This window comes from Octopus sinensis, linkage group LG22 (genome assembly GCF_006345805.1).
Source record: "Octopus sinensis linkage group LG22, ASM634580v1, whole genome shotgun sequence".
Classification (NCBI taxonomy): Eukaryota; Metazoa; Mollusca; class Cephalopoda; order Octopoda; family Octopodidae; genus Octopus; species Octopus sinensis.
In genome coordinates this window covers 16,156,280-16,177,067 of record NC_043018.1, presented here as the reverse complement: position 1 = coordinate 16,177,067, position 20,788 = coordinate 16,156,280, and the positions used below count along the sequence as shown (strand labels likewise).

Below are 20,788 nucleotides of genomic sequence, written 5' to 3'. Positions count from 1 at the left end.
GAATGATTAAAAACAACAAAAAAGATGGGATGGTGTCGCTCGAAAGCTTTTGAGAGACGGGATGATCACGTCTGGAACGCCTTTAAAAGGCCACATGTTTTCGCGTGTCTGCGTATACGACTGTTACACATGGCACAGAATCCAGACTGGTTCTTTCCAGCTTTGTAATTTTTTTTTTTTCGGTAAGCGGCACATTTTCAAAGGCATCCGGCTACTCGAGAAACGAAAAGATTTTGCGGCAAATATTTTAAAGAAATGATTTTTAAAATCTTGGTATTTGTGTAAAGATACGATATAATTATATACAACCTGTCTTATGTAATAAAAAAAAAATTTACACACACACACAACAAAAGAGAATATAATAATAATTAATTAATCGAAATCGTTAATAATAAAAGATAAGCACTATTTTATTTCCCGCGAATTTTCTTTATTTAAATGTCACATAATGAAACTAAATGAATATATTGTTAATCAAAGTAAAGAATAATTAGCTACGAATAAAAGATGTGAAAAACATCCAACCGTTTTAGGCGCTCCCGCCAGGTTTTTCGTGATACCTGAATATGCCATCCCATAATTATTTTTCTGCAAATCCATGTGCTTCAGTTTGCTGTCTTCTTTCAAAGACATCACATCTCGCTCTCTGATCGTCCACACAGACCACGCAAATAATTGCTTCACACTCACATATAACAAGGTAGAATCATCTTATTTATTTCTTACATTCCTTTATTTATTTATACTACTTTCTTTTAATACCATTCTTTCGTCCTTTCCCCCTATTTTAATTAATTTTTATACACATATTTTTTTGCGGTTGAGAATCTTCTTAGACGTTGGTGTTTAAAACGTGGTCCCAAGTACCACAGAATCTCTATCGTTATGGATATTGGGAAGAATGTTTGTTTGACTATTTGATATACTTGTACCGTTTCCAGACATAATTCCACACTTCGAGCATTCACAGCATGTTGGGCCAGATGGAAAATTAACCGGAAAAGCGAAATTTTCCATAAGCCGCTTCACTTGAGGAAAGATTCATTTCATTGTGCGGTGAATAAAATGGCGCGAAGTTGCCGTGGGATAGTTTAGTTCTGTTTCGTGTCGATTTCTATTGAAAATTATGAAAATTATGAACCTTTTGTAGAATAGTAGGGGGGAAACTATAATAACCAATTTAGTTAATTTAGTGGTGAATCGATTGAGATGCAATTAGGTAAGCTCTGTTCTGTGTAATGCTGTACGTAACGTGAAGATAATCGTTACGAAATAAATCCTACATTTACTTCACTTTGTTTTATTAGAAAAAGAATTTTAAGAGAAAAGAATTACTTCTATTAAAAATGGTTCTTAATTTTCCTTGTTAAATTAAAAATATATTTGAAGTTGAAAGATTTATTTTATCATTATTCATTCCGTCGCATCCACATACCACCAACCAACCATCAATGGTTGGCGGGGAAGAAAAAAGTCTTATTAATTCCTGCTTTCGATATGGAAACCTTTTGAATCTGTTAAAATATCGTATTTAGATATTTTTTCACTTTTGTTTAGGATTTCGGAAAAAAACTAAGGATCAATTATTATTTTAAGCAACAATGAATCGAATCAGTCGAAAAAGGTCGGTTCTTTTGGACCACGTGTCAATCGGTGATCTTCCTACACACTCACAAATGCTTCATAGAACTTGGTTAATGGCAAAAGGAATCATTTCTCATTCCTCTCTCGTTATCTTCTCAAACCATTGCAAGTTTCGCATCACTATTTTGTACTCTTGCATTATCTTTGGGGGGTAAAAATTGATCGGCACAGTAGTTGTGTAACGATTTTTTCAACTTTGACCCAATTCGTTCTTCTTTCTCACACTAATTTGATAATTTCGAAAAAAAGTGATAAATCTAAATTGTGGCAAAAATTAATAATTAATGTCTAGTTTCAATACTTTCGTCTCTTCCACTGCATGGTGCGCAATTATATCAGGAAGAGAGCCATTCAAGCAGATCGTGAAAAAAAGCTGTTGAGAAGATATTTAGGCTGATATTTTATTAATTTCATATGATTCTCTTTCATCTGACATAACCAAAAACGAAAGAAAGTCGTTATAATAAAAATTTCTGCAGCATTCCTGATCTAATTGCGGTGCATGAGTTTAAAAAAAATTTTTTTTTTACCAAATATAATTCTGCAGAATTGAAAAATTAAAATTTACCTTATCTCTGCCGTATCTAAATTTGCCTTTGATACATTCAGAGACAACGGAGATAATTACCTGAAATCGTTTTCAGGTTATATTAGTATTTTATTGTATTTTTAATGCATTTAGGGACAAGCATTTGCTTTACGGATGTAATTTTTGTAAAGATGTGAACATCTGTACAAAAGATATATATTTTATTTGCAGTAATATACTCCACCGATATATTTTTTCTCTCCATGCAATAAACCTTACTCTGCTCTCATACCCGTCTGTAATACATAATATATAAAATATCGGCATTCGCCACCAAAATATATTAAAGAAAAAGGTACTTGTATCGCAGAGGAGTAGTACCAAAGAAAAAAGACTAATTTAATATACATTTGTTAAAGATCTGTGTATATTATATTTCGGTTGAGTCGGTGCCTTGCCCCTCTTTCTGCCTTAGAATGCTGAAAGTCTTGAGGCAAGTTGATAGTATCGATTGCCTTCAGACAGTCGACACTAAACTTAGATATAGTCGATCGTCGGAATGGTAAGCTCGCCATATATAATGGTCTGGTTTGTACGTAACAGCCTCTTATAGAAATTAATGGCTTAATGCCAAACACAATGCTTGTATCTGATTAAGTGCCTCTTAACTGAATTAAAATCTTATCTGGTTTACTCTACTGCTTTTCTTTCTCCTCCCCTCTGAAGTCCTAGATGTGTATTAACCGTTGATGTTCCTTACTCTAAAATTATGGTCAATTAGTCCAAGAACGAAATAAAAATAATTAAAAGGTCCTCTGCTGAGACGCGAACTCTAATATCGCTTGCTTGCTAACGTTTTTGTGTTTAGTTTCGGTGGTGGTTGTCACCTTTGGCAGTTTTTTTAGAAATCAATTTAGTGGCAGAGTATTTGGAATAACTGTTTCGAAGTCTTGTACTTCACAAGGAAGAAAAAGACATGAAAATGTGATTAGAAGGGAAAAAAAATCTTTCCCTTTCGTCAGTCGTTAGATTGCGGCCATGCTGGAGCACTTACCTTGAACTTTATTATTATTATTTTTTTTTTAAAGCTTGGTATTTATTCTAGCGTTCACTTTATCCGAACTGCCAAATCAAGGGAACGTAAACACACCACCACCGATTGTCAAGCGAGAGTTGGGGTACCAGACACAAAGATACAATAAAACTCCTTTCAGCTCCCACCTATCAAATCCACTCCCAAGTCCTTGGTCGGCCCGAGGCAATAAGACACTTGCCGAAGGTTCCACGTAGTGGGTATAATAAACCCGGAACTATGCACACAGCCACACCTATGAAAAAAAATTTAATCTTTTTTTTTTTTTTTTCAAGGAAAACAAACAAGGTCTTTCAGAAATAGTATTTCTGTTGTATGGAACAGGAATATTAAAAAAAAAAATGCAAAACCCAAATTCTGCTATTTTTCTTTCCTGCGGAGATTTTGCAATCCCCCCAAAAACGGCATTTTAAAATTTTAATTCCTCACCAATTTTTCGATTTTAATTTTTTTCAGTAATTTTTTTTTTTTGCGAAATACGTAGGAAAAAACGAAGAGTGTGGTCCACATTCTTTACGTTTGCCAAAAGAAAATTTTTTCAAAAAAATTTATCAGCACAAGGAATCTACCCCATCGAAAGCTTTTCAGCTAATTAACCAAAAAAAAAAAGCCCTTACGCTCGAGATGCACTTAGGCACTTTTTAGTGTGTCAGTGTGTCCATGCTTTAAGATGGTACAGAGGACTGGTCTTGTTCTCTTAGTTTGCTACGAGATTCTCTTTTTTTCTCTTTCTCTTTTTCTTGTTTCAGTCATTTGACTGCGGCCATGCTGGAGCACCGCCTTTAGTCGAGCAAATCGACCCCGGGACTTATTCTTTGTAAGCCCAGTACTTATTCTATCGGTCTCTTTTTCCGAACCGCTAAGTGACGGGGACGTAAACACACCAGCATCGGTTGTCAAGCAATGATAGGGGGACAGACACAAACACACACACACATATATATATATATACATATATACGACAGGCTTCTTTCAGTTTCCGTCTACCAAATCCACTCACAAGGCATTGGTCGGCCCGGGGCTATAGCAGAAGACACTTGCCCAAGATGTCACGCAGTGGGACTGAACCCGGAACCATGTGGTTGGTTAGCAAGCTACTCACCACACAGCCACTCCTGCGCCTATAATGTTAAGCTTTTTTATTCGAAGAGGAGTCCTGCCCTATTCTAAAAGTGCGTGTTCTTTGAGAGAGAGTTCATTTGCCCTCAGCTGTGTGTGTTTTAATCCGAAGCAATGGGCTTATCTCTCTCTCTGCCGTTTATATAACAACAAACAAACAAAGCAGGCTGCTGGATTGCTAAACAACCCACATGTGGATCCATGTGTCTCTCGAGCACAATAACCCACCGACGTTGGCTGCGGTTACACAATAATTCGTGCTAGAAAAAAAAAACAAGTAATGTAGGTTGACAAAGATCCACCATTATATTATATATAATAGAACTTGAGCAATTAGAATGAAACGATTTGGATGTGTTCCGTTTCTTTTTTTCTTTTTAAACAATGGCCATATTTACTGTGTCCTTCCTATTATATCAGACTGGTGGTCGTTTGGTTTGATCTCCATTAAGTCTAAGCTTGCTTTTTTTTTAATTAATATCTTCCGCAATCTATATTTTAATTAAAGTTGCGCTTTCTCCCCCCCCCTCCACTCCTCTCCTTATGTATGTTTCTTCTCCACGCTTTTCTCTTCTTTTCTTTATCTCTCTCTTCTCTCTTCCTTCTCTCTTCTCTCTCTTCTCTCTTCTCTCTCCTCTCTCTGTCCTCTCTTCTCTCTCCTCTCTCTGTCCTCTCTTCTCTCTCCTCTCTCTGTCCTCTCTTCTCTCTCTCTCTCTCTTCTCTCTCCTCTCTCTCTCTTCTCTCTCTCTCTCTCTCTCTCTTCTCTCTCTCTTCTCTCTCTCTCTTCTCTCTCTCTTCTCTCTCTCTTCTCTCTCTTCTCTCTCTCTCTCTTCTCTCTCTCTTCTCTCTCTCTCTCTTTCTCTCTCTTCTCTCTCTCTTTCTCTCTCTTCTCTCTCTCTTTCTCTCTTTCTCTCTCTCTCCTCTCTCCTCTCTCTCGCCTGTTTCTTTCTCCCAGATTTCTGCTTCAGTGGATCAAATTGTTCAGTGTTTTGTGTGTTGAGCATGAACAATGCATTCTGCATAAATCCCAGACGCATCAGACATGCTCCAGTAGCGACCATCATGCCTTTTGTTCTTAATTTTTTTGTTTTCAAACTTGATATGTAGGTGTAGGGACAGGTAGAGTACTCAATTTACACAAGGCGTAAATATAGCTTTAGAAAAAATAATAAAAATGGCTGTGTTAAGCAAGTGTCTTCTGCTATAGCTTTCGACTGACCAAAGCTTTGTGAATGGATTTGGTTGATAGAATTTGAAAGAAGCCTGTCGTCTGTGTGTGTGTGTGTGTATTTGTCCCACCATCACTGCTTGACAGTCGGTGTTGGTGTGTTTGCATCCCTGTAACTTGGAAGTTTGTCGAAAAGAGACTGATAGAATAAGTACTAGGCTGAAGAAATAGTCTTGGGGTCGATTTGCCCGGCTAAAAACTCAAGGTGCTGCACCAGCATGGCCACAGTAACAAAAAAAAAAATGCATAAGATGTAAATTGTTTCACCATCATCACCTGTAATCGTATATGTCGTGGGATTGGCCTTAATCAGTCGGCACTTTTAGTTGCTGCTGTTGTTGTTACCTGTACCTGTGGCAATGCCATGTGATCACTGACTGCACCAATCAGCTGGGAACTGGTCAATTGGTGCATTCAATACTTTGGATGTGGAGAGATAAGAGTACTGAATACACTGTGTGTGTGTGTGTATTATATATATATATATATATATATATATATATACACACACACACCTTTCTTTCTTGGGACACAAAACTCTGCTTGTGAAGACCTGTTGAGGCAAGTGAAATCAAAATCGATCAAAAATCAATGGAAATTGTAGTTGTGATACCAGTGCCGGTGGCACGTAAAAAGCACCAACCGATCATGGCCGTTGCCAGCCTCGCCTGGCTCCTGTGCCAGTGGCACTTAAAAAGCACCCACTACACTCACGGAGTGGTTGGCGTTAGGAAGGGCATCCAGCCGTAGAAACACTGCCAGATCAGACTGGGCCTGGTGCAGCCTCCTGGCTTTCCAGACCCCGGTCCAACCCATGCTAGCATGGAAAGTGGACGTTAAATGATGATAGATAGGAACACAGACATGATGTATATGCAATATGTGTATATATAATATATATCATCATTTAACGTCTGCTTTCCATGCTAGCATGATATATATATATATATATATATACACACACATATATATATACACACATATATATATATACACATATATATCATTCAACTTTGGTAGTAGTTGAATATTAAGGCTGCAATTTACTCACGTGCAGCATCTTTCAGAGCTTGTCACTAATTCAGTTCTTAATCAAATGGAAAACCAGTATTTTTAAAGAGGACTGGTCCCTAGCTACATTTTGGTATGAAAAAATTGAGATTTGATCCTGTAGAAAAAAAAGTTTTCATTTCAGAAGATTTTGTAGCAAAGTAACGTCACCAATCAAGTTTAGATCTGAATAACTTTTTTCATTATAAAAGCAAAATTTATTTCTCTTAGCTTCAATGATAGAAGAAAGGATGAAGAATTTCATAGTTTTGGTTCCATGCAACAAAACTTTGTATCAAAAAAGTTGAGGTAAAATATCACGAAAAAAAAAGGCAAAATGTTGGATTTAAGTATGATTAACTTGTTTATTTTAAAAACAACTATATTTTAATTAAGCTTGAATGATGGATCTCAATTAGAAGAATTTCATACAATGAAGTTTTAAAAGGAAAGAGCTATGAATATTTGTTTCTCAAATTTGAGGGTGATAATATAGTTCTAGGGGACTTTTAATATCACTGAAATAAGGAAAAAATTAATAACACTGCTAATTGACACATTTTTAATTAACATCATCATCATTGTTTAACGTCCACTTTCCATGCTAGCATGGGTTGGAAGGTTCAACTGGGGTCTGGGAAGCCAGAAGGCTGCACCAGGCTCTAATCTTGATCTGGCAGTGTTTATACAGCTTGATGCCCTTCCTAACGCCAACCACTCCGTGAGTGTAGTGGGTTCTTTTTACATGCCACCGACACAGGTGCCAGACGAGGCTGGCGAACGGCCATGCTCGGATGGTGCTTTTTACATGCCACCGGCACGGAGGCCAGACGAAGCCTGGAAAAATCATGGATTACATGGTTAAATGTGAGCAAGGAAAATAATATTCTTCTAGAAAAGTACAGGACAAGTTATTACACTTGGAAAAGGGAGTTACCCACATGATGGCTATTTCATTGGATTAATAGGTGTGTGTGTGTATGTGTGTGCATTTATGTATGTAGATGTCTGTGTGGTGTTTGTATATGGAACATGTGTAAGAAAATATGGTTGTATTAGCTCTAGTTGTAAATGTAAACAGGCAGAAGCATTTGTGTACATGGCAGGTGTTACAAGGTAAATATGTGCTAATTAAACCCAGCTGTTGCACACGTATATACACACACACACTCATAATTTAATGGGTTGGAGGATTTGATTGGATCTGATATCCAAGAACTGGATTGTGTTTCAGCATCGTCTTTGGTATAGTTTTTTGCAACGGGAGGCCCTTCCTTAGTGTCACAAACCATTTTATAGTTCGGACTGGATGCTTTTTCTCGTTGCCACTTGCACTGTTGAGATTGGAATGCATGTTTTATCTTTAGAATGGCGTTGTTGGATAAGTGAGAGGTCCAATCTGGCTGCTTTGAACATAAAACGGGTAGAACATTTGGGTCAGATATGGCTAGTTTAAATACTAAACTGTGTGAAGTTTGCAGGATTCAATGGAGTGCCAGAAACTTGATTGACCATTTCCCCTTCATTTGATAGAATCTCAACACCATTTGGAGGCTCATTTTTGCCATCAGAATCCTGTTATTTCCTCTCACCATCTTCTCGGTTCTGTAGTCTCATGTTAATGGTAAGTTTGAGTTTCATAACTTTGTTTGAGAATGAAGAATGGGTCACTATAGCTGTGCTGCTGATTTTCTTTAACTCACAAAGTATTTCCTGAAAGTCACTTAGAAACACCATTGTCTTGCTCCCAAAATGGTAAATAATTCTACTTCAGGTACATGCATGGCAGTGTGGTTTAACCCTTTCGTTACCAACCCGGCCGAAACCGGCTCTGGTTCTGTAGTACAAATGTCTTGTTTTCATAACTTTTGAATTAAAATCTTCCACCAAACCTTAGTCACAATTTATGTTCCTAACACTAGCTGAATGATAACCAAGTTATTTTACTAAATTCTTTTTTATATTTAAACTAATTGAAAGAAACACAGAGCATCTCAAAATATAAAGTAACGAAAGGGTTAACATGAAATATTTCTCAAAATTAATTTAGAAATGTTGTAGTTTACTACCAAAAGGTAAATCGTTTTATATAAGGTGCATAAATAACTGTGTGGTTTAACCGTTTGCTGTTATTAATTAACCTAGTGTTGAAACTTAAATTAACATTTTTTGATTGAAGGTTTTAATTTAACCCCCTTATTACCATATCACCATACATTGGCTTTGTTTGAATTAATTGAGTAAATTAACTTTGTCATTAAGTTGGTGCTTGGAAGATAACCATGGATTTTTAATGGATGGTTTTAATTTAGAATACTTTAAAATGAAGTTTGTGTCATGGAACGAGGGGCTGTTTCAGGTGCTTTGGTATCAAAAGGGGTTAAAACAGAAAGCCTGTTTCATAGGGGCCAGGACAATTTTGGGCAGGTTAGTAACAAAATTCTCGAAGTGCTTCAAAACGAGGACGATTATAACATGTTAAAAGGGTTGACACAGGAAATATTTTTGGGAAACTGTTTAAAAGCACTGAACTTGTTTCCATAAGGTAAACCCTTTTATAAGAGCCCTTTTCTTACTAGATTTCCCTTGAAATGCAATACCGCATCATCATCATCATCATCGTTTAACGTCCGTTCTCCATGCTAGCATGGGTTGGACGGTTCGACCGGGATCTGGGAAGCCAGGAGGCTGCACCAGGCTCCAGTCTTATCTGGCAATGTTTCTACAGCTGGATGCCCTTCCTAACGCCAACCACTCCGTGAGTGTAGTGGGTGCTTTTTACGTGCCACCTGCACAGGTGCCAGGCGAGGCTGGCAACGGCCACGGTCGGATTGGTGTATTTTACGTGCCACCGGCACGGAAGCCAGTCGAGGCGGCGCTGGCATCGGCCACGAGTCGGATAGTGCTTTTTACGTACCACCTTTGTTTCAATTTGAAATTAACAAGGAATTTAATAAGTTTGTACCTTGAAAGGGTCATTATACCATATTTGTTTTTGGTTACCCTTGTGTGAAAGCTGGAAAATGAGCATCACTTCTGTGGAAATGGTATCATTTGTTCTCATCTTCTATGGAAATATATCTAGGCATTGGGGGAAGCTGTGAAAACAATGCATGGTTCATTCAAAATGGTGCGAATAAATAAGCTTTACATTCGACAGTGTGTGGCTTTAGTGGTTTGGATATTCAGTTCATGAGTTCAATTCCTGGCAAAGCGTTTTGTCCTTGAGCAAGACACTTTATTTCACATTGCTGCAGTCCACTCATCTGGCAAAAATGAGTAGTACCTGTATTTCAAAGGGCCAGCTTTGTCACGCTGAATCTCTCTGAGAACTGCATTAAGGGTATTGCATATCTGTGGAATACTCAGCCACTTGCACATTAATTTCATGAGCAGGCTGTTCTGTTAATGGGATCAGCTGGAATCCCTCATTGTTGTAACTGATGGAGTGCCCGTTTTATGTTCAAACTAGCCAGATCTGGCTTTTCACATCTACCCTACAAGGCCATTCTAAAAGTAATTAGACACAAATTTTGAAATCTTTGAACTTTGAAATAAATGCCTGATTAATTCAGAAAAAATATGGATAAATAAGCTTTACATTTGACAGAGGAATCTGAATGTTGAAGGATTTAAAATGATCTAAATTCAATTCTTCCAACAAATCTTAATAAGGACAAAAGTTATTCCACTGAATTCTTCATGATTCTCCCCCCCACCTATCTTCTATCCATTTACACTCTTGTAAACCCCCCCTTCTCACTCCCCCTGTCCATTAATCTGTACCATTCCACTTTAACCTCTTGTACCTTGAAGGTATGCTTTGGCACATCTTCACCTCCACCTTTCCTTTTGTTCTCTTTCTCTCTGTCTCTCTCTGTTCAGCAAAGATAGTCATATACCTACTCTGTAGTAAGACACCTGTCTATATCCCCTTATAGCTTAACTCCACATCACCTGGTACAAATTGACCCCTCTCAATATTACGCTTCCCCCAATCGAGGGGAAGCTTTATCTTTGTCTTGCATATTACTTGGTGACCTCACCAGTGCTGGTGCCACATAAAAAATCACCCACTACACTCTGTAAAGTGGTTGGCATTTAGGAAGGGCATCCAGTCATAAAAAAACCATATTGATGCCAAAGCAGACAGAACTTGGCACGGTCCTCTGACGAGCCAGTGAGGGAAATTGATGATGTTGATGAAAGGCAACAGTTACCAGAGCATCAATTAAAGTCAGTCAGAGCTATTTTTCTCTGTCTGGTTGTCTGCCCAATTACATATGCTATGGTAAGTTCAATTATTTTAGATCTGGTTTTAGGTTGCTCTGACCTCTATACAAACACTTCATAGTTTGTTCACCTGCTTTATCTATATAAATAATCAACCAACTCGTTTACAAGCTTCGTTTGTTTGTCTTCTCTTTTGACTTATTTGCATAATTTCGTGTTCAGTCTCATTGCATAAGGCCCCTTAGTCAAGTGTTCTCTGTGTATGCCTGCAGGTGTGTGTACAAACACATATACATATAATTATATATATATATATATATATATATATATATATATATATATATATATATTGTATTGGCATCCTTTCTGTCTCGGGAGGTTGTGCATGTTTTTTTTTTTTTTTGTAGTCTAGTCCGGCTTTTATATTTCATGTCCTAATACATTTCCTGCTGTGGCTGTGTAGTCCTATCCTGGACAAACACTCCCTCTGGCAGGTACCGCAAATGTAGCGAAGACTGTTCCTGGCTGGTTGTAGTGCCATAGTCTCTTGTTTACGTCTCTTCCTTTCTTTCCATTTCTCCTCTCTCCCTCTGTCACTCTTTTGTATTCCCTCTTTTACTGTACGTCACCATTCTCCACGGTTGCTGTCACTCTTTTGTATTCCCTCTTCTCCTGTACGTCACCATTCTCCACGGTTGCTGTCACTCTTTTGTATTCCCTCTTTTACTGTACGTCGCCATTCTCCACGGTTGCTGTCACTCTTTTGTATTCCCTCTTCTCCTGTACGTCACCATTCTCCACGGTTGCTGTCACTCTTTTGTATTCCCTCTTTTACTGTACGTCGCCATTCTCCACGGTTGCTGTCACTCTTTTGTATTCCCTCTTCTCCTGTACGTCACCATTCTCCACGGTTGCTGTCACTCTTTTGTATTCCTCTTTTACTGTACGTCACCATTCTCCACGGTTGCTGTCACTCTTTTGTATTCCCTCTTCTCCTGTACGTCACCATTCTCCACGGTTGCTGTCACTCTTTTGTATTCCCTCTTTTACTGTACGTCACCATTCTCCACGGTTGCTGTCACTCTTTTGTATTCCCTCTTTTACTGTACGTCGCCATTCTCCACGGTTGCTGTCACTCTTTTGTATTCCCTCTTCTCCTGTACGTCGCCATTCTCCACGGTTGCTGTCACTCTTTTGTATTCCCTCTTTTACTGTACGTCACCATTCTCCACGGTTGCTGTCACTCTTTTGTATTCCCTCTTCTCCTGTACGTCACCATTCTCCACGGTTGCTGTCACTCTTTTGTATTCCCTCTTTTACTGTACGTCACCATTCTCCACGGTTGCTGTCATTCTTTTGTATTCCCTCTTTTACTGTACGTCACCATTCTCCACGGTTGCTGTCACTCTTTTGTATTCCTCTTTTACTGTACGTCACCATTCTCCACGGTTGCTGTCACTCTTTTGTATTCCCTCTTTTACTGTACGTCACCATTTTCCACGGTTGCTGTCACTCTTTTGTATTCCCTCTTTTACTGTACGTCACCATTCTCCACGGTTGCTGTCACTCTTTTGTATTCCCTCTTTTACTGTACGTCACCATTCTCCACGGTTGCTGTCACTCTTTTGTATTCCCTCTTTTACTGTACGTCACCATTTTCCACGGTTGCTGTCACTCTTTTGTATTCCCTCTTTTACTGTACGTCACCATTCTCCACGGTTGCTGTCACTCTTTTGTATTCCCTCTTCTCCTGTACGTCACCATTCTCCACGGTTGCTGTCACTCTTTTGTATTCCCTCTTTTACTGTACGTCACCATTCTCACGGTTGCTGTCACTCTTTTGTATTCCCTCTTTTACTGTACGTCACCATTTTCCACGGTTGCTGTCACTCTTTTGTATTCCCTCTTTTACTGTACGTCCACCATTCTCCACGGTTGCTGTCACTCTTTTGTATTCCCTCTTTTACTGTACGTCACCATTCTCCACGGTTGCTGTCACTCTTTTGTATTCCTCTTTTACTGTACGTCACCATTTTCCACGGTTGCTGTCACTCTTTTGTATTCCCTCTTTTACTGTACGTCACCATTCTCCACGGTTGCTGTCACTCTTTTGTATTCCCTCTTCTCCTGTACGTCACCATTCTCCACGGTTGCTGTCACTCTTTTGTATTCCCTCTTTTACTGTACGTCACCATTCTCCACGGTTGCTGTCACTCTTTTGTATTCCCTCTTTTACTGTACGTCACCATTTTCCACGGTTGCTGTCACTCTTTTGTATTCCCTCTTTTACTGTACGTCACCATTCTCCACGGTTGCTGTCACTTTTTGTATTCCCTCTTCTCCTGTACGTCACCATTCTCCACGGTTGCTGTCACTCTTTTGTATTCCCTCTTTTACTGTACGTCACCATTTTCCACGGTTGCTGTCACTCTTTTGTATTCCCTCTTTTACTGTACATCGCCATTCTCCACGGTTGCCGGCAACTGCCTCCCAACCGCTAATATATATATATCTCTCTCTATATAAACGGCAGTTTGTCTGTGTGTGTTTCTGTGTGTCTGTTTGGTTGTACCCTCACCCTGACCACGGCTTTCAACCGATTCTGATGAAACTTGACACACACATAGCCCAATGTCATAATTCAAAACTAACGCAGCGAAAATTTTGAAAAGTTCCCCCAGTTCTGAAAAAAATCGATAAATTCGACATGGAGTCGAGAATCAGAAACCCAAACCACAGACCGTCTAGGGGACGCAACTCCACCTTTTTTAACTCTCAAAAAAATTTACCATCATTTTCCCCCCATTTTTTTGCTATTTTTTGGCTATCATCATCATCGTCGTTTAACGGCCGTTCTCCATGCTAGCATGGGATGGACGGTTCGACCGGGGTTCTGGGAAGCCAGAAGGCTGCACCAGGCTCCAGTCTAATCTGGCAATGTTTCTACAGCTGGATGCCCTTCCTAACGCCAACCACTCCGTGAGTGTAGTGGCTGCTTTTTACGTGCCACCTGCTATAACTCTCAAAAAATGCTTTATAGTTATTTCCCTTACAAACCTGAGCAACGCCGGGCGATACTGCTAGTATACATATATACACACAGTCTTTTACTCTTTTAGTTGTTTCAGTTGACTGCGGCCATGCTGGAGCACCGCCATGAAGGGTTTTAGTTGAACAAATCAACACCAGGACTTATTTATTAAAGCCTGGGTCTTATTTTATCAGTCCCTTTTGCCGAACTGCTAAGTTATGGGGATGTGAACACAATACTGGCTGTCAAGTGATGGGGGGTGGGGGTCAGACACAGACACACAGATAAATTGAACCTGAAAGTTTGTGATTGGGAACCAAACTGCTCAGCTACGCCACACATAGGTGCATGCATGGCTGTGTGATAATAAGCATGCTTTGCAACCTCATGGTACTGGGTTCAGTCCCACAATGTGGCACCTTGACGAAGTGTCTTATACTTATCTCCCCAGGCTGATCAAAGCCCGATATTGGAGTCGATCTGTTTGTCTAAACCAGTGGTTCTTAAACTTTTTCAGGCTGCATATATGTGTGTTTGTCTATGTGTGTTCTCGTGTGTGTGTACAGAATTTTAATCTGGTGCATGGAAATAGAATAAAAATAATTCCAAAACTTTTGTTCAGTTAATTCATTCGCCCCAATAGACTAATTAAACCATTTCTATAGAGGTGTCTTGTGACAATGATGATCTTTAATCAGTGAACGTATTCTGATTACTGAAGAAATGTTTTATTCTGAGTCACATGTTGTTAACTTCTATCTCTTACATTGTTTGTGTGTGCATGCGTGTGTGCTTTTGTGTTTGTGTGTATGAAGTGGTGCTAAGAAACTTGTGGTCTGAACGGCAGAAGGTTTTTCAAGGAAGAAACCCCACTCGGGCAAGTGTTTTGCCCCTTAACTCCTATGGTAAAACATCGAAGAGGTGTAATGCCTGATGCGTAATGTCTCTATTTGTTATGTAATCATTTTGACGTTTTGCCGAAATGAGTGTATGTCTTATGAATTTTTGACTACCGCATTTTCTACTTGTGTGTGTGTGTGGAACGGTATAGCTGACAACCACAGAGTTCAATCTCACTGTGTGGAATCTTGGGAAAATGTAATTTTCGATGCATACCCTGCGAATGAAATTGGGTGGATAGAAACTGTATTGAAGCTTGTCAGAATGATTGTGTGTGTAATTCAAAGGGTACATTGTTTTGTGCTACATGCATTAAAAAGGTTGTTACTTTTTTTGGCAAGACTTAAAGGTCCCCTCAACCCTATTATTTGAGCGTCCTTGGTGCATTTTATCATGGCTATTGCTAGCTCTGGAGAATGAGAGACAGCAAGCAGTGGATAAAAGGGAGGAGTGAATGATGCATGAATGTAGCAAATAGCTTGTGGCAAGTATAAATGATGTGAATGGAATACATGTGTGGTTGATATGGGCCCTTATGCATTTGTCATCAGAATAGGTGAGAACTAAGGTGATAAGGATGAGAGTTAGGCTCTCTGGAACACACCCAAAACCTATTAGCAGATTGTGAGGCTGAGTGCTCAGTACTGCATTGGTTGGTAGATGTTCTTCATTTGTGGATTTTCAAGGCAACCAATTGTTTCATGTAGAAGAGATTGCCACAATTGTTCAAGCTTGTCACGTCGGAGTCTTCGTACTCATTTCGATTTTGGATGAGGTTATTCAGATCTCTTCCACATGAAACTATTGATTACCTTCTTAATCCATAAATAATTTATACATATTGTTACGAACCACCTGCCGTCGCTCAAACTCTTCGGAAAACCCGGGACCCTACCAAGTCGAGCGACGACGATTTACCGGCCTGATCGATCGGCGCACTCGCCACGGACTCGGGGAGAGAGAGAATTCGGTGGGGGAAGGCGGCAGCGAACCCGGCGACCGGAGATAGCAACAACAACAGGAAGAGATACAGAAGAAGGCAGTAGCTTACATTTAAGAACAGTTTATACAATTATTACAACATAAAATGAAATGTGATTCATAGCAGGTACATTAAAGAAAATACAAGCAACAAAATCAAAGCATTTAAACAGTTCACGTCGTTCTGTTACAATCAAAGGCATGCACAATACAGACCGTCAAAGCCATCAAAACATAATGTTCACATTAACGATACAGTTAACGATACAGTTCACATTAACGATACATTAGTCTCTCTCCTTCCTTTCTTTCTTTTCAACAACTCTTTTCACAATGGCTTTACAATTTTATTTCTTTTTCTCTTTAGCACTGTTCTTTCTGTTTCCTCTTTCCTTCTTTCTCTTTTTTTTTTAACACATCAAAATACAACAACCAAAAGACACAAACAAAACTTTACCGAATGTTCTTTCCAGTCTGCAACAATTTCAGAAACTACTACCGCAATGGCCATGCCCTCTCGCCGCAATCTCTCCCAGTTCCTTCTCAGCTCCTTAATCCTCTCTGCCTGTCTGCCTCTTTCACATTCACTGTCTCCGGCAGAACCACCTGTCACTAACTCGCTCTGTCCCCAACTGTGTAACAGACTCATATCTCCTGCTTTTTAAAGGGGTGCTTCCTCAAACTTTCTTTCACCTGAAAAGGGTCGAAGGTCTCCCCAAAAGCCATCACTCTCTCCAGAATCTGACGGGACAAAGGATTTACTCGCCTGCTTGACGCCAGCTCACAAAAAGTCGGTTGCAAGCACTGTCCTTGAATTGACCTACTCATAACAATATATATATATCATCATCGTTTAACATCTGATTTCCATGGGCTGAACAGTTCGACTGGGGTCTGGGAAGCCAGGAGGCTGCACCAGGCTATTAGACTGCGGCTATGCTGGGGCACTGCCTTAACCCTTTAGTATTTAAACCGGCCATATCCGGCCAAAATAGTTAATCTGTTTTATGTTCAAACTGACCAGATCCAGGCCCTCACACCTACCCTACAATGTTATTCTACATTAAGTAATTACACCATCAAGATCTTGAAGATATGAGATAATGCATGATGAATTCAAATCAATGGGAATCAATAAGCATTATGTTTGATTGAATAATCTGAACACTAAATAAAGGGTTAAACTTTTAGTCGAATGAATTGACTCCATTATTTTTGAAGCCTGCTAATTATTATAGTTAATTTGATCTGAAACAGGTAGAATATTTTCTCCAAATTTGGCCAGTTTAAATGCTAAAAATTAAAATAATGATGATAGTTGTATATTTTCATGTACAATATTTTATTTTTTCTTCCTTTTTCTTTTCCATCTCCAGAACATCAGACATTGTGTTAGGCCAAATCACATTATGAAGTACATTCTTGTGACAGGCGGTGTGATTAGTGGTCTTGGTAAAGGGGTCATTGCCAGCAGCATCGGAACTCTGTTGAAGGCATGCAATATAAAAGTGACATCGATTAAGATTGATCCTTACATTAACATTGATGCCGGAACTTTCTCTCCTTATGAACACGGTACGTAACTATTCTGATTATTATGTTTTAACCTTTTAAGCATTCGTATCACTCAAACGAAACGCTTATTTAATTAAATTGTTCTCAATTAATTATGCATTATCTTGTACCTACGAGATTTCAGTGATGTGGTTACTCTTTACTCTCTTACTTGTTTCAGTCATTTGACTGCGGCCATGCTGGAGCACCGCCTTTAGTCGAGCAAATCGACCCCGGGACTTATTCTTTTTGAAAGCCCAGTACTTATTCTATCGGTCTCTTTTGCCGATCTGCTAAGTGACGGGGACGTAAACACACCAGCATCAGTTGTCAAGCAATGCTACGGGGACAAACAGACACACACACACACAAACATATATACGACAGGCTTCTTTCAGTTTCCGTCTACCAAATCCACTCACAAGGCATTGGTCGGCCTAGGGCTATAGCAGAAGACACTTGCCCAAGATGCCACGCAGTGGGACTGAACCCGGAACCATGTGGTTGGTTAGCAAGCTACTTACCACACAGTCACTCCTGCACCTATTGTTTATTTTTGGAATAACATCGCAGTATGGGTGTCAGCCCAGATCTGGTTGGTTTGAACATTTTAAACAGGTACGATGTTTGGACTGGTTATGGCTGGTTTAACCCTTTAGCATTCAGTAATCTGTGTCAAATCTAATACTTATTTATTCACATTGTTTTGAATTAATCCTGCATTATCCCATAGCTACGAGATTTCAATGATGTGATTGATTAGTTTTAGAATGACATGGCTGGATGGGTGTGAGAGGCTAGACCTGGTCAGTTTGATCATAAAACAGGTAGAGTATTTTGGCCAGATATGGCTAGTTTAAATGCTGATAGGTGAACCCTTTAGCATTCAGTAATCTGTCAAATCTAATGCTTCTTTATTCACATTGTTTTGAATTAATCCAGTATTATCTCGTAGCTTTTGAGATTTGGTGCGAAAGACTGGATCTGGCTGGGTTGAACACAAAACAAGCTGAACATTTAGACTGGATACAACCAGTTGAAATTCTAGAGTTTCAGATGCCGAAGTGGAAACCCCTTTTGGTGTTGGGGATTTCCACTTCGGCATCTGAAACTCAAAACTCCACTGGGCTCCAGCAGGGGTTGGTGGTGAACCCTGCTGTACTCTTTCACCACAACTTTGTTTCACTCTTTCTTCCTGTTTCTGTTGTACCTGTATTTCAAAGGGCCTGCTTTGTCACTTTCTGTCATGCTGAAGACTATTGAGTAATTGTAACATATTATTTTATAGATATAATATATATATATATAATATATATTGGCCCTTAAATACCTGGAAGCTAGCTTTATATACTGGCCCTTAATGAGTGGAAACTCGTTATGGCCACCATTAGTTTGTTGCTAATTTGACCCCCATCTGCTGCGGTTGCTAACTAAACATATATCACAGGTTATCAATCAAGGCAGATCTTGCATTGACCATGGGTTTAAATACCGATGGCCATTGCTGAAGAAACGTCTGGCCGTGATCTGACCTTGACCTGGCCAGTCGAAGCTCTGTTAAACGATGCCAGTCCATTGATACTGCAACTTCAGCAGCCATCCAATAAAGCTGACTTTGTCTCTCCAGCCTAAAAGCGAAAGCTGTCTGTTTTTGTCTGGCCATCTGTTTAACAGCTTGATGCTTTTGTATTGGTACCGTTATGGTACTGCCTTCTTGGCAGTGGTACTCCAACTATCTGCATTGTTCTAAAAAAATCAATATACTATTTACGCATTACTGTGTAAACAGAGGGACTTGACTGGATAATCTAGTTGACATGTGTCTGAGATTACAGGCAGATGCAGCTAAAGATATATGTTGGAATATTTTAGCAGCAGCCAAGTTTGTGTGTGTCTGTGTAGCTAGAAATAAGAGCTAAACTGCTCTAATGCTGTAGTTAATGCACATGAATCAAAACATACCCTAACAGGGATTATAATCGTCCGAAGGGTGCTGCAATCGGCACTTTGAATGATTATGGTCCCAGTTAGGGGATAGGTTTTCATTCATGTGCATTAAACTACAACATTAGAGTGGTTTAGCTCTTATTTCTAGCAATGTAGGTGTTTCCTGACACCCTAATCACATTTAGCGACATTTGTAATTCTCCTTTTTTTGGTGAAACCTTGCAAGCTGCTATTTATTTTATATATATTATATAATATCAGATGTAATATATAATAGTTGTGTATAAATATTGGTCTATATATATACTAGCTGTTTATAATTGCTATATAATTGTAATTAAACTAACAAATTTACTCTTGTACATACATATATACATATATATACATACACACACACACAACGTTATATATATATATGAGTGGCTGTGTGGTAAGTAGCTTGCTTACCAACCACATGGTTCCGGGTTCAGTCCCACTACGTGGCACCTTGGGCAAGTGTCTTCTACTATAACCCCGGGCCGACCAATGCCTTGTGAGTGGATTTGGTTGATGGAAACTGAAAGAAGCCTGTTGTATATATGTGTGTGTGTGTATATATATATATATATATATATATGTGTGTGTATATGTTTGTGTGTGTCTGTGCTTGTCCCCCTAGCATTGCTTGACAACCGATGCTGGTGTGTTTACGTCCCCGTTACTTAGCGGTTCAGCAAAAAGAGACTGATAGAATAAGTACTGGGCTTTACAAAGAATAAGTCCCGGGGTCGATTTGCTCGACTAAAGGCGGTGCTCCAGCATGGCCGCAGTCAAATGACTGAAACAAGTAAAAGATATATATATGTATGTCCAGGAGGGTATGCTAAAAGTTTAAAAATGCCGTAGATGCAACTGAAGCCGGCATCATTTGTCCATAAATTGCAATCAGGCTTTGACTTTTGGCCCACTGTGTGTGTGTGTGTATGTATGTATGTATATATAAATATATAACTACACTCACGGAGTGGTTGGCGTTAGGAAGGGCATCCAGCTGTAGAAACACTGCCAGATTTGACTGGGCCTGGTAAAGCCTTCTGGCTTCACAGACCCCAGTAGAACCGTCTAACCCATGCTAGCATGGAAAACGGACGCTAAACGATGATGATGATGATGATATATATATTTCTTTACTACCCACAAGGGGCTAAACACAGGGGACAAACAAGGACAGACAAACGGATTAAGTCGATTACATCGACCCAAGTGCGTAACTGGTACTTAATTTATCGACCCCGAAAGGATGAAAAGCAAAGTGGACATCGGCAGACGAAATACTGCTAAGCATTTCGCCCGGCATGCTAACGTTTCTGCCAGCTCGTCGCCAAATATATATATGTGTGTGTGTGTGTGTGTGTGTATATATATGTATATATGACTGGCTCCTTTCAGTTTCCATCTACCAAATCCACACTCGCAAGCCTTCGGTTGACCCTGAGG

The 20,788-nt window shown here is 39.4% G+C and overlaps 1 protein-coding gene across 3 annotated transcripts in view; it reads left to right on the top strand.

Moving 5' to 3' along the window:
• The first annotated feature begins 554 nt into the window (after positions 1–554).
• The window catches only part of LOC115223177 (CTP synthase 1), a 52,825-nt gene continuing 32,591 nt past the window's right edge, over positions 555–20,788 (top strand). The window contains exons 1-3 of one of the 3 annotated variants that reach the window (XM_029793623.2): positions 587–700; positions 8,198–8,290; positions 17,188–17,386. In XM_029793623.2, the coding sequence (XP_029649483.2) occupies positions 602–700; positions 8,198–8,290; positions 17,188–17,386 (391 nt within the window). In that variant the 5' untranslated portion in view covers positions 587–601. Of the gene's footprint in view, positions 704–8,197; positions 8,291–17,184; positions 17,387–20,788 lie in introns of all 3 variants that reach the window. The other 2 variants (XM_029793622.2, XM_036512238.1) reach the window with 2 other exon arrangements.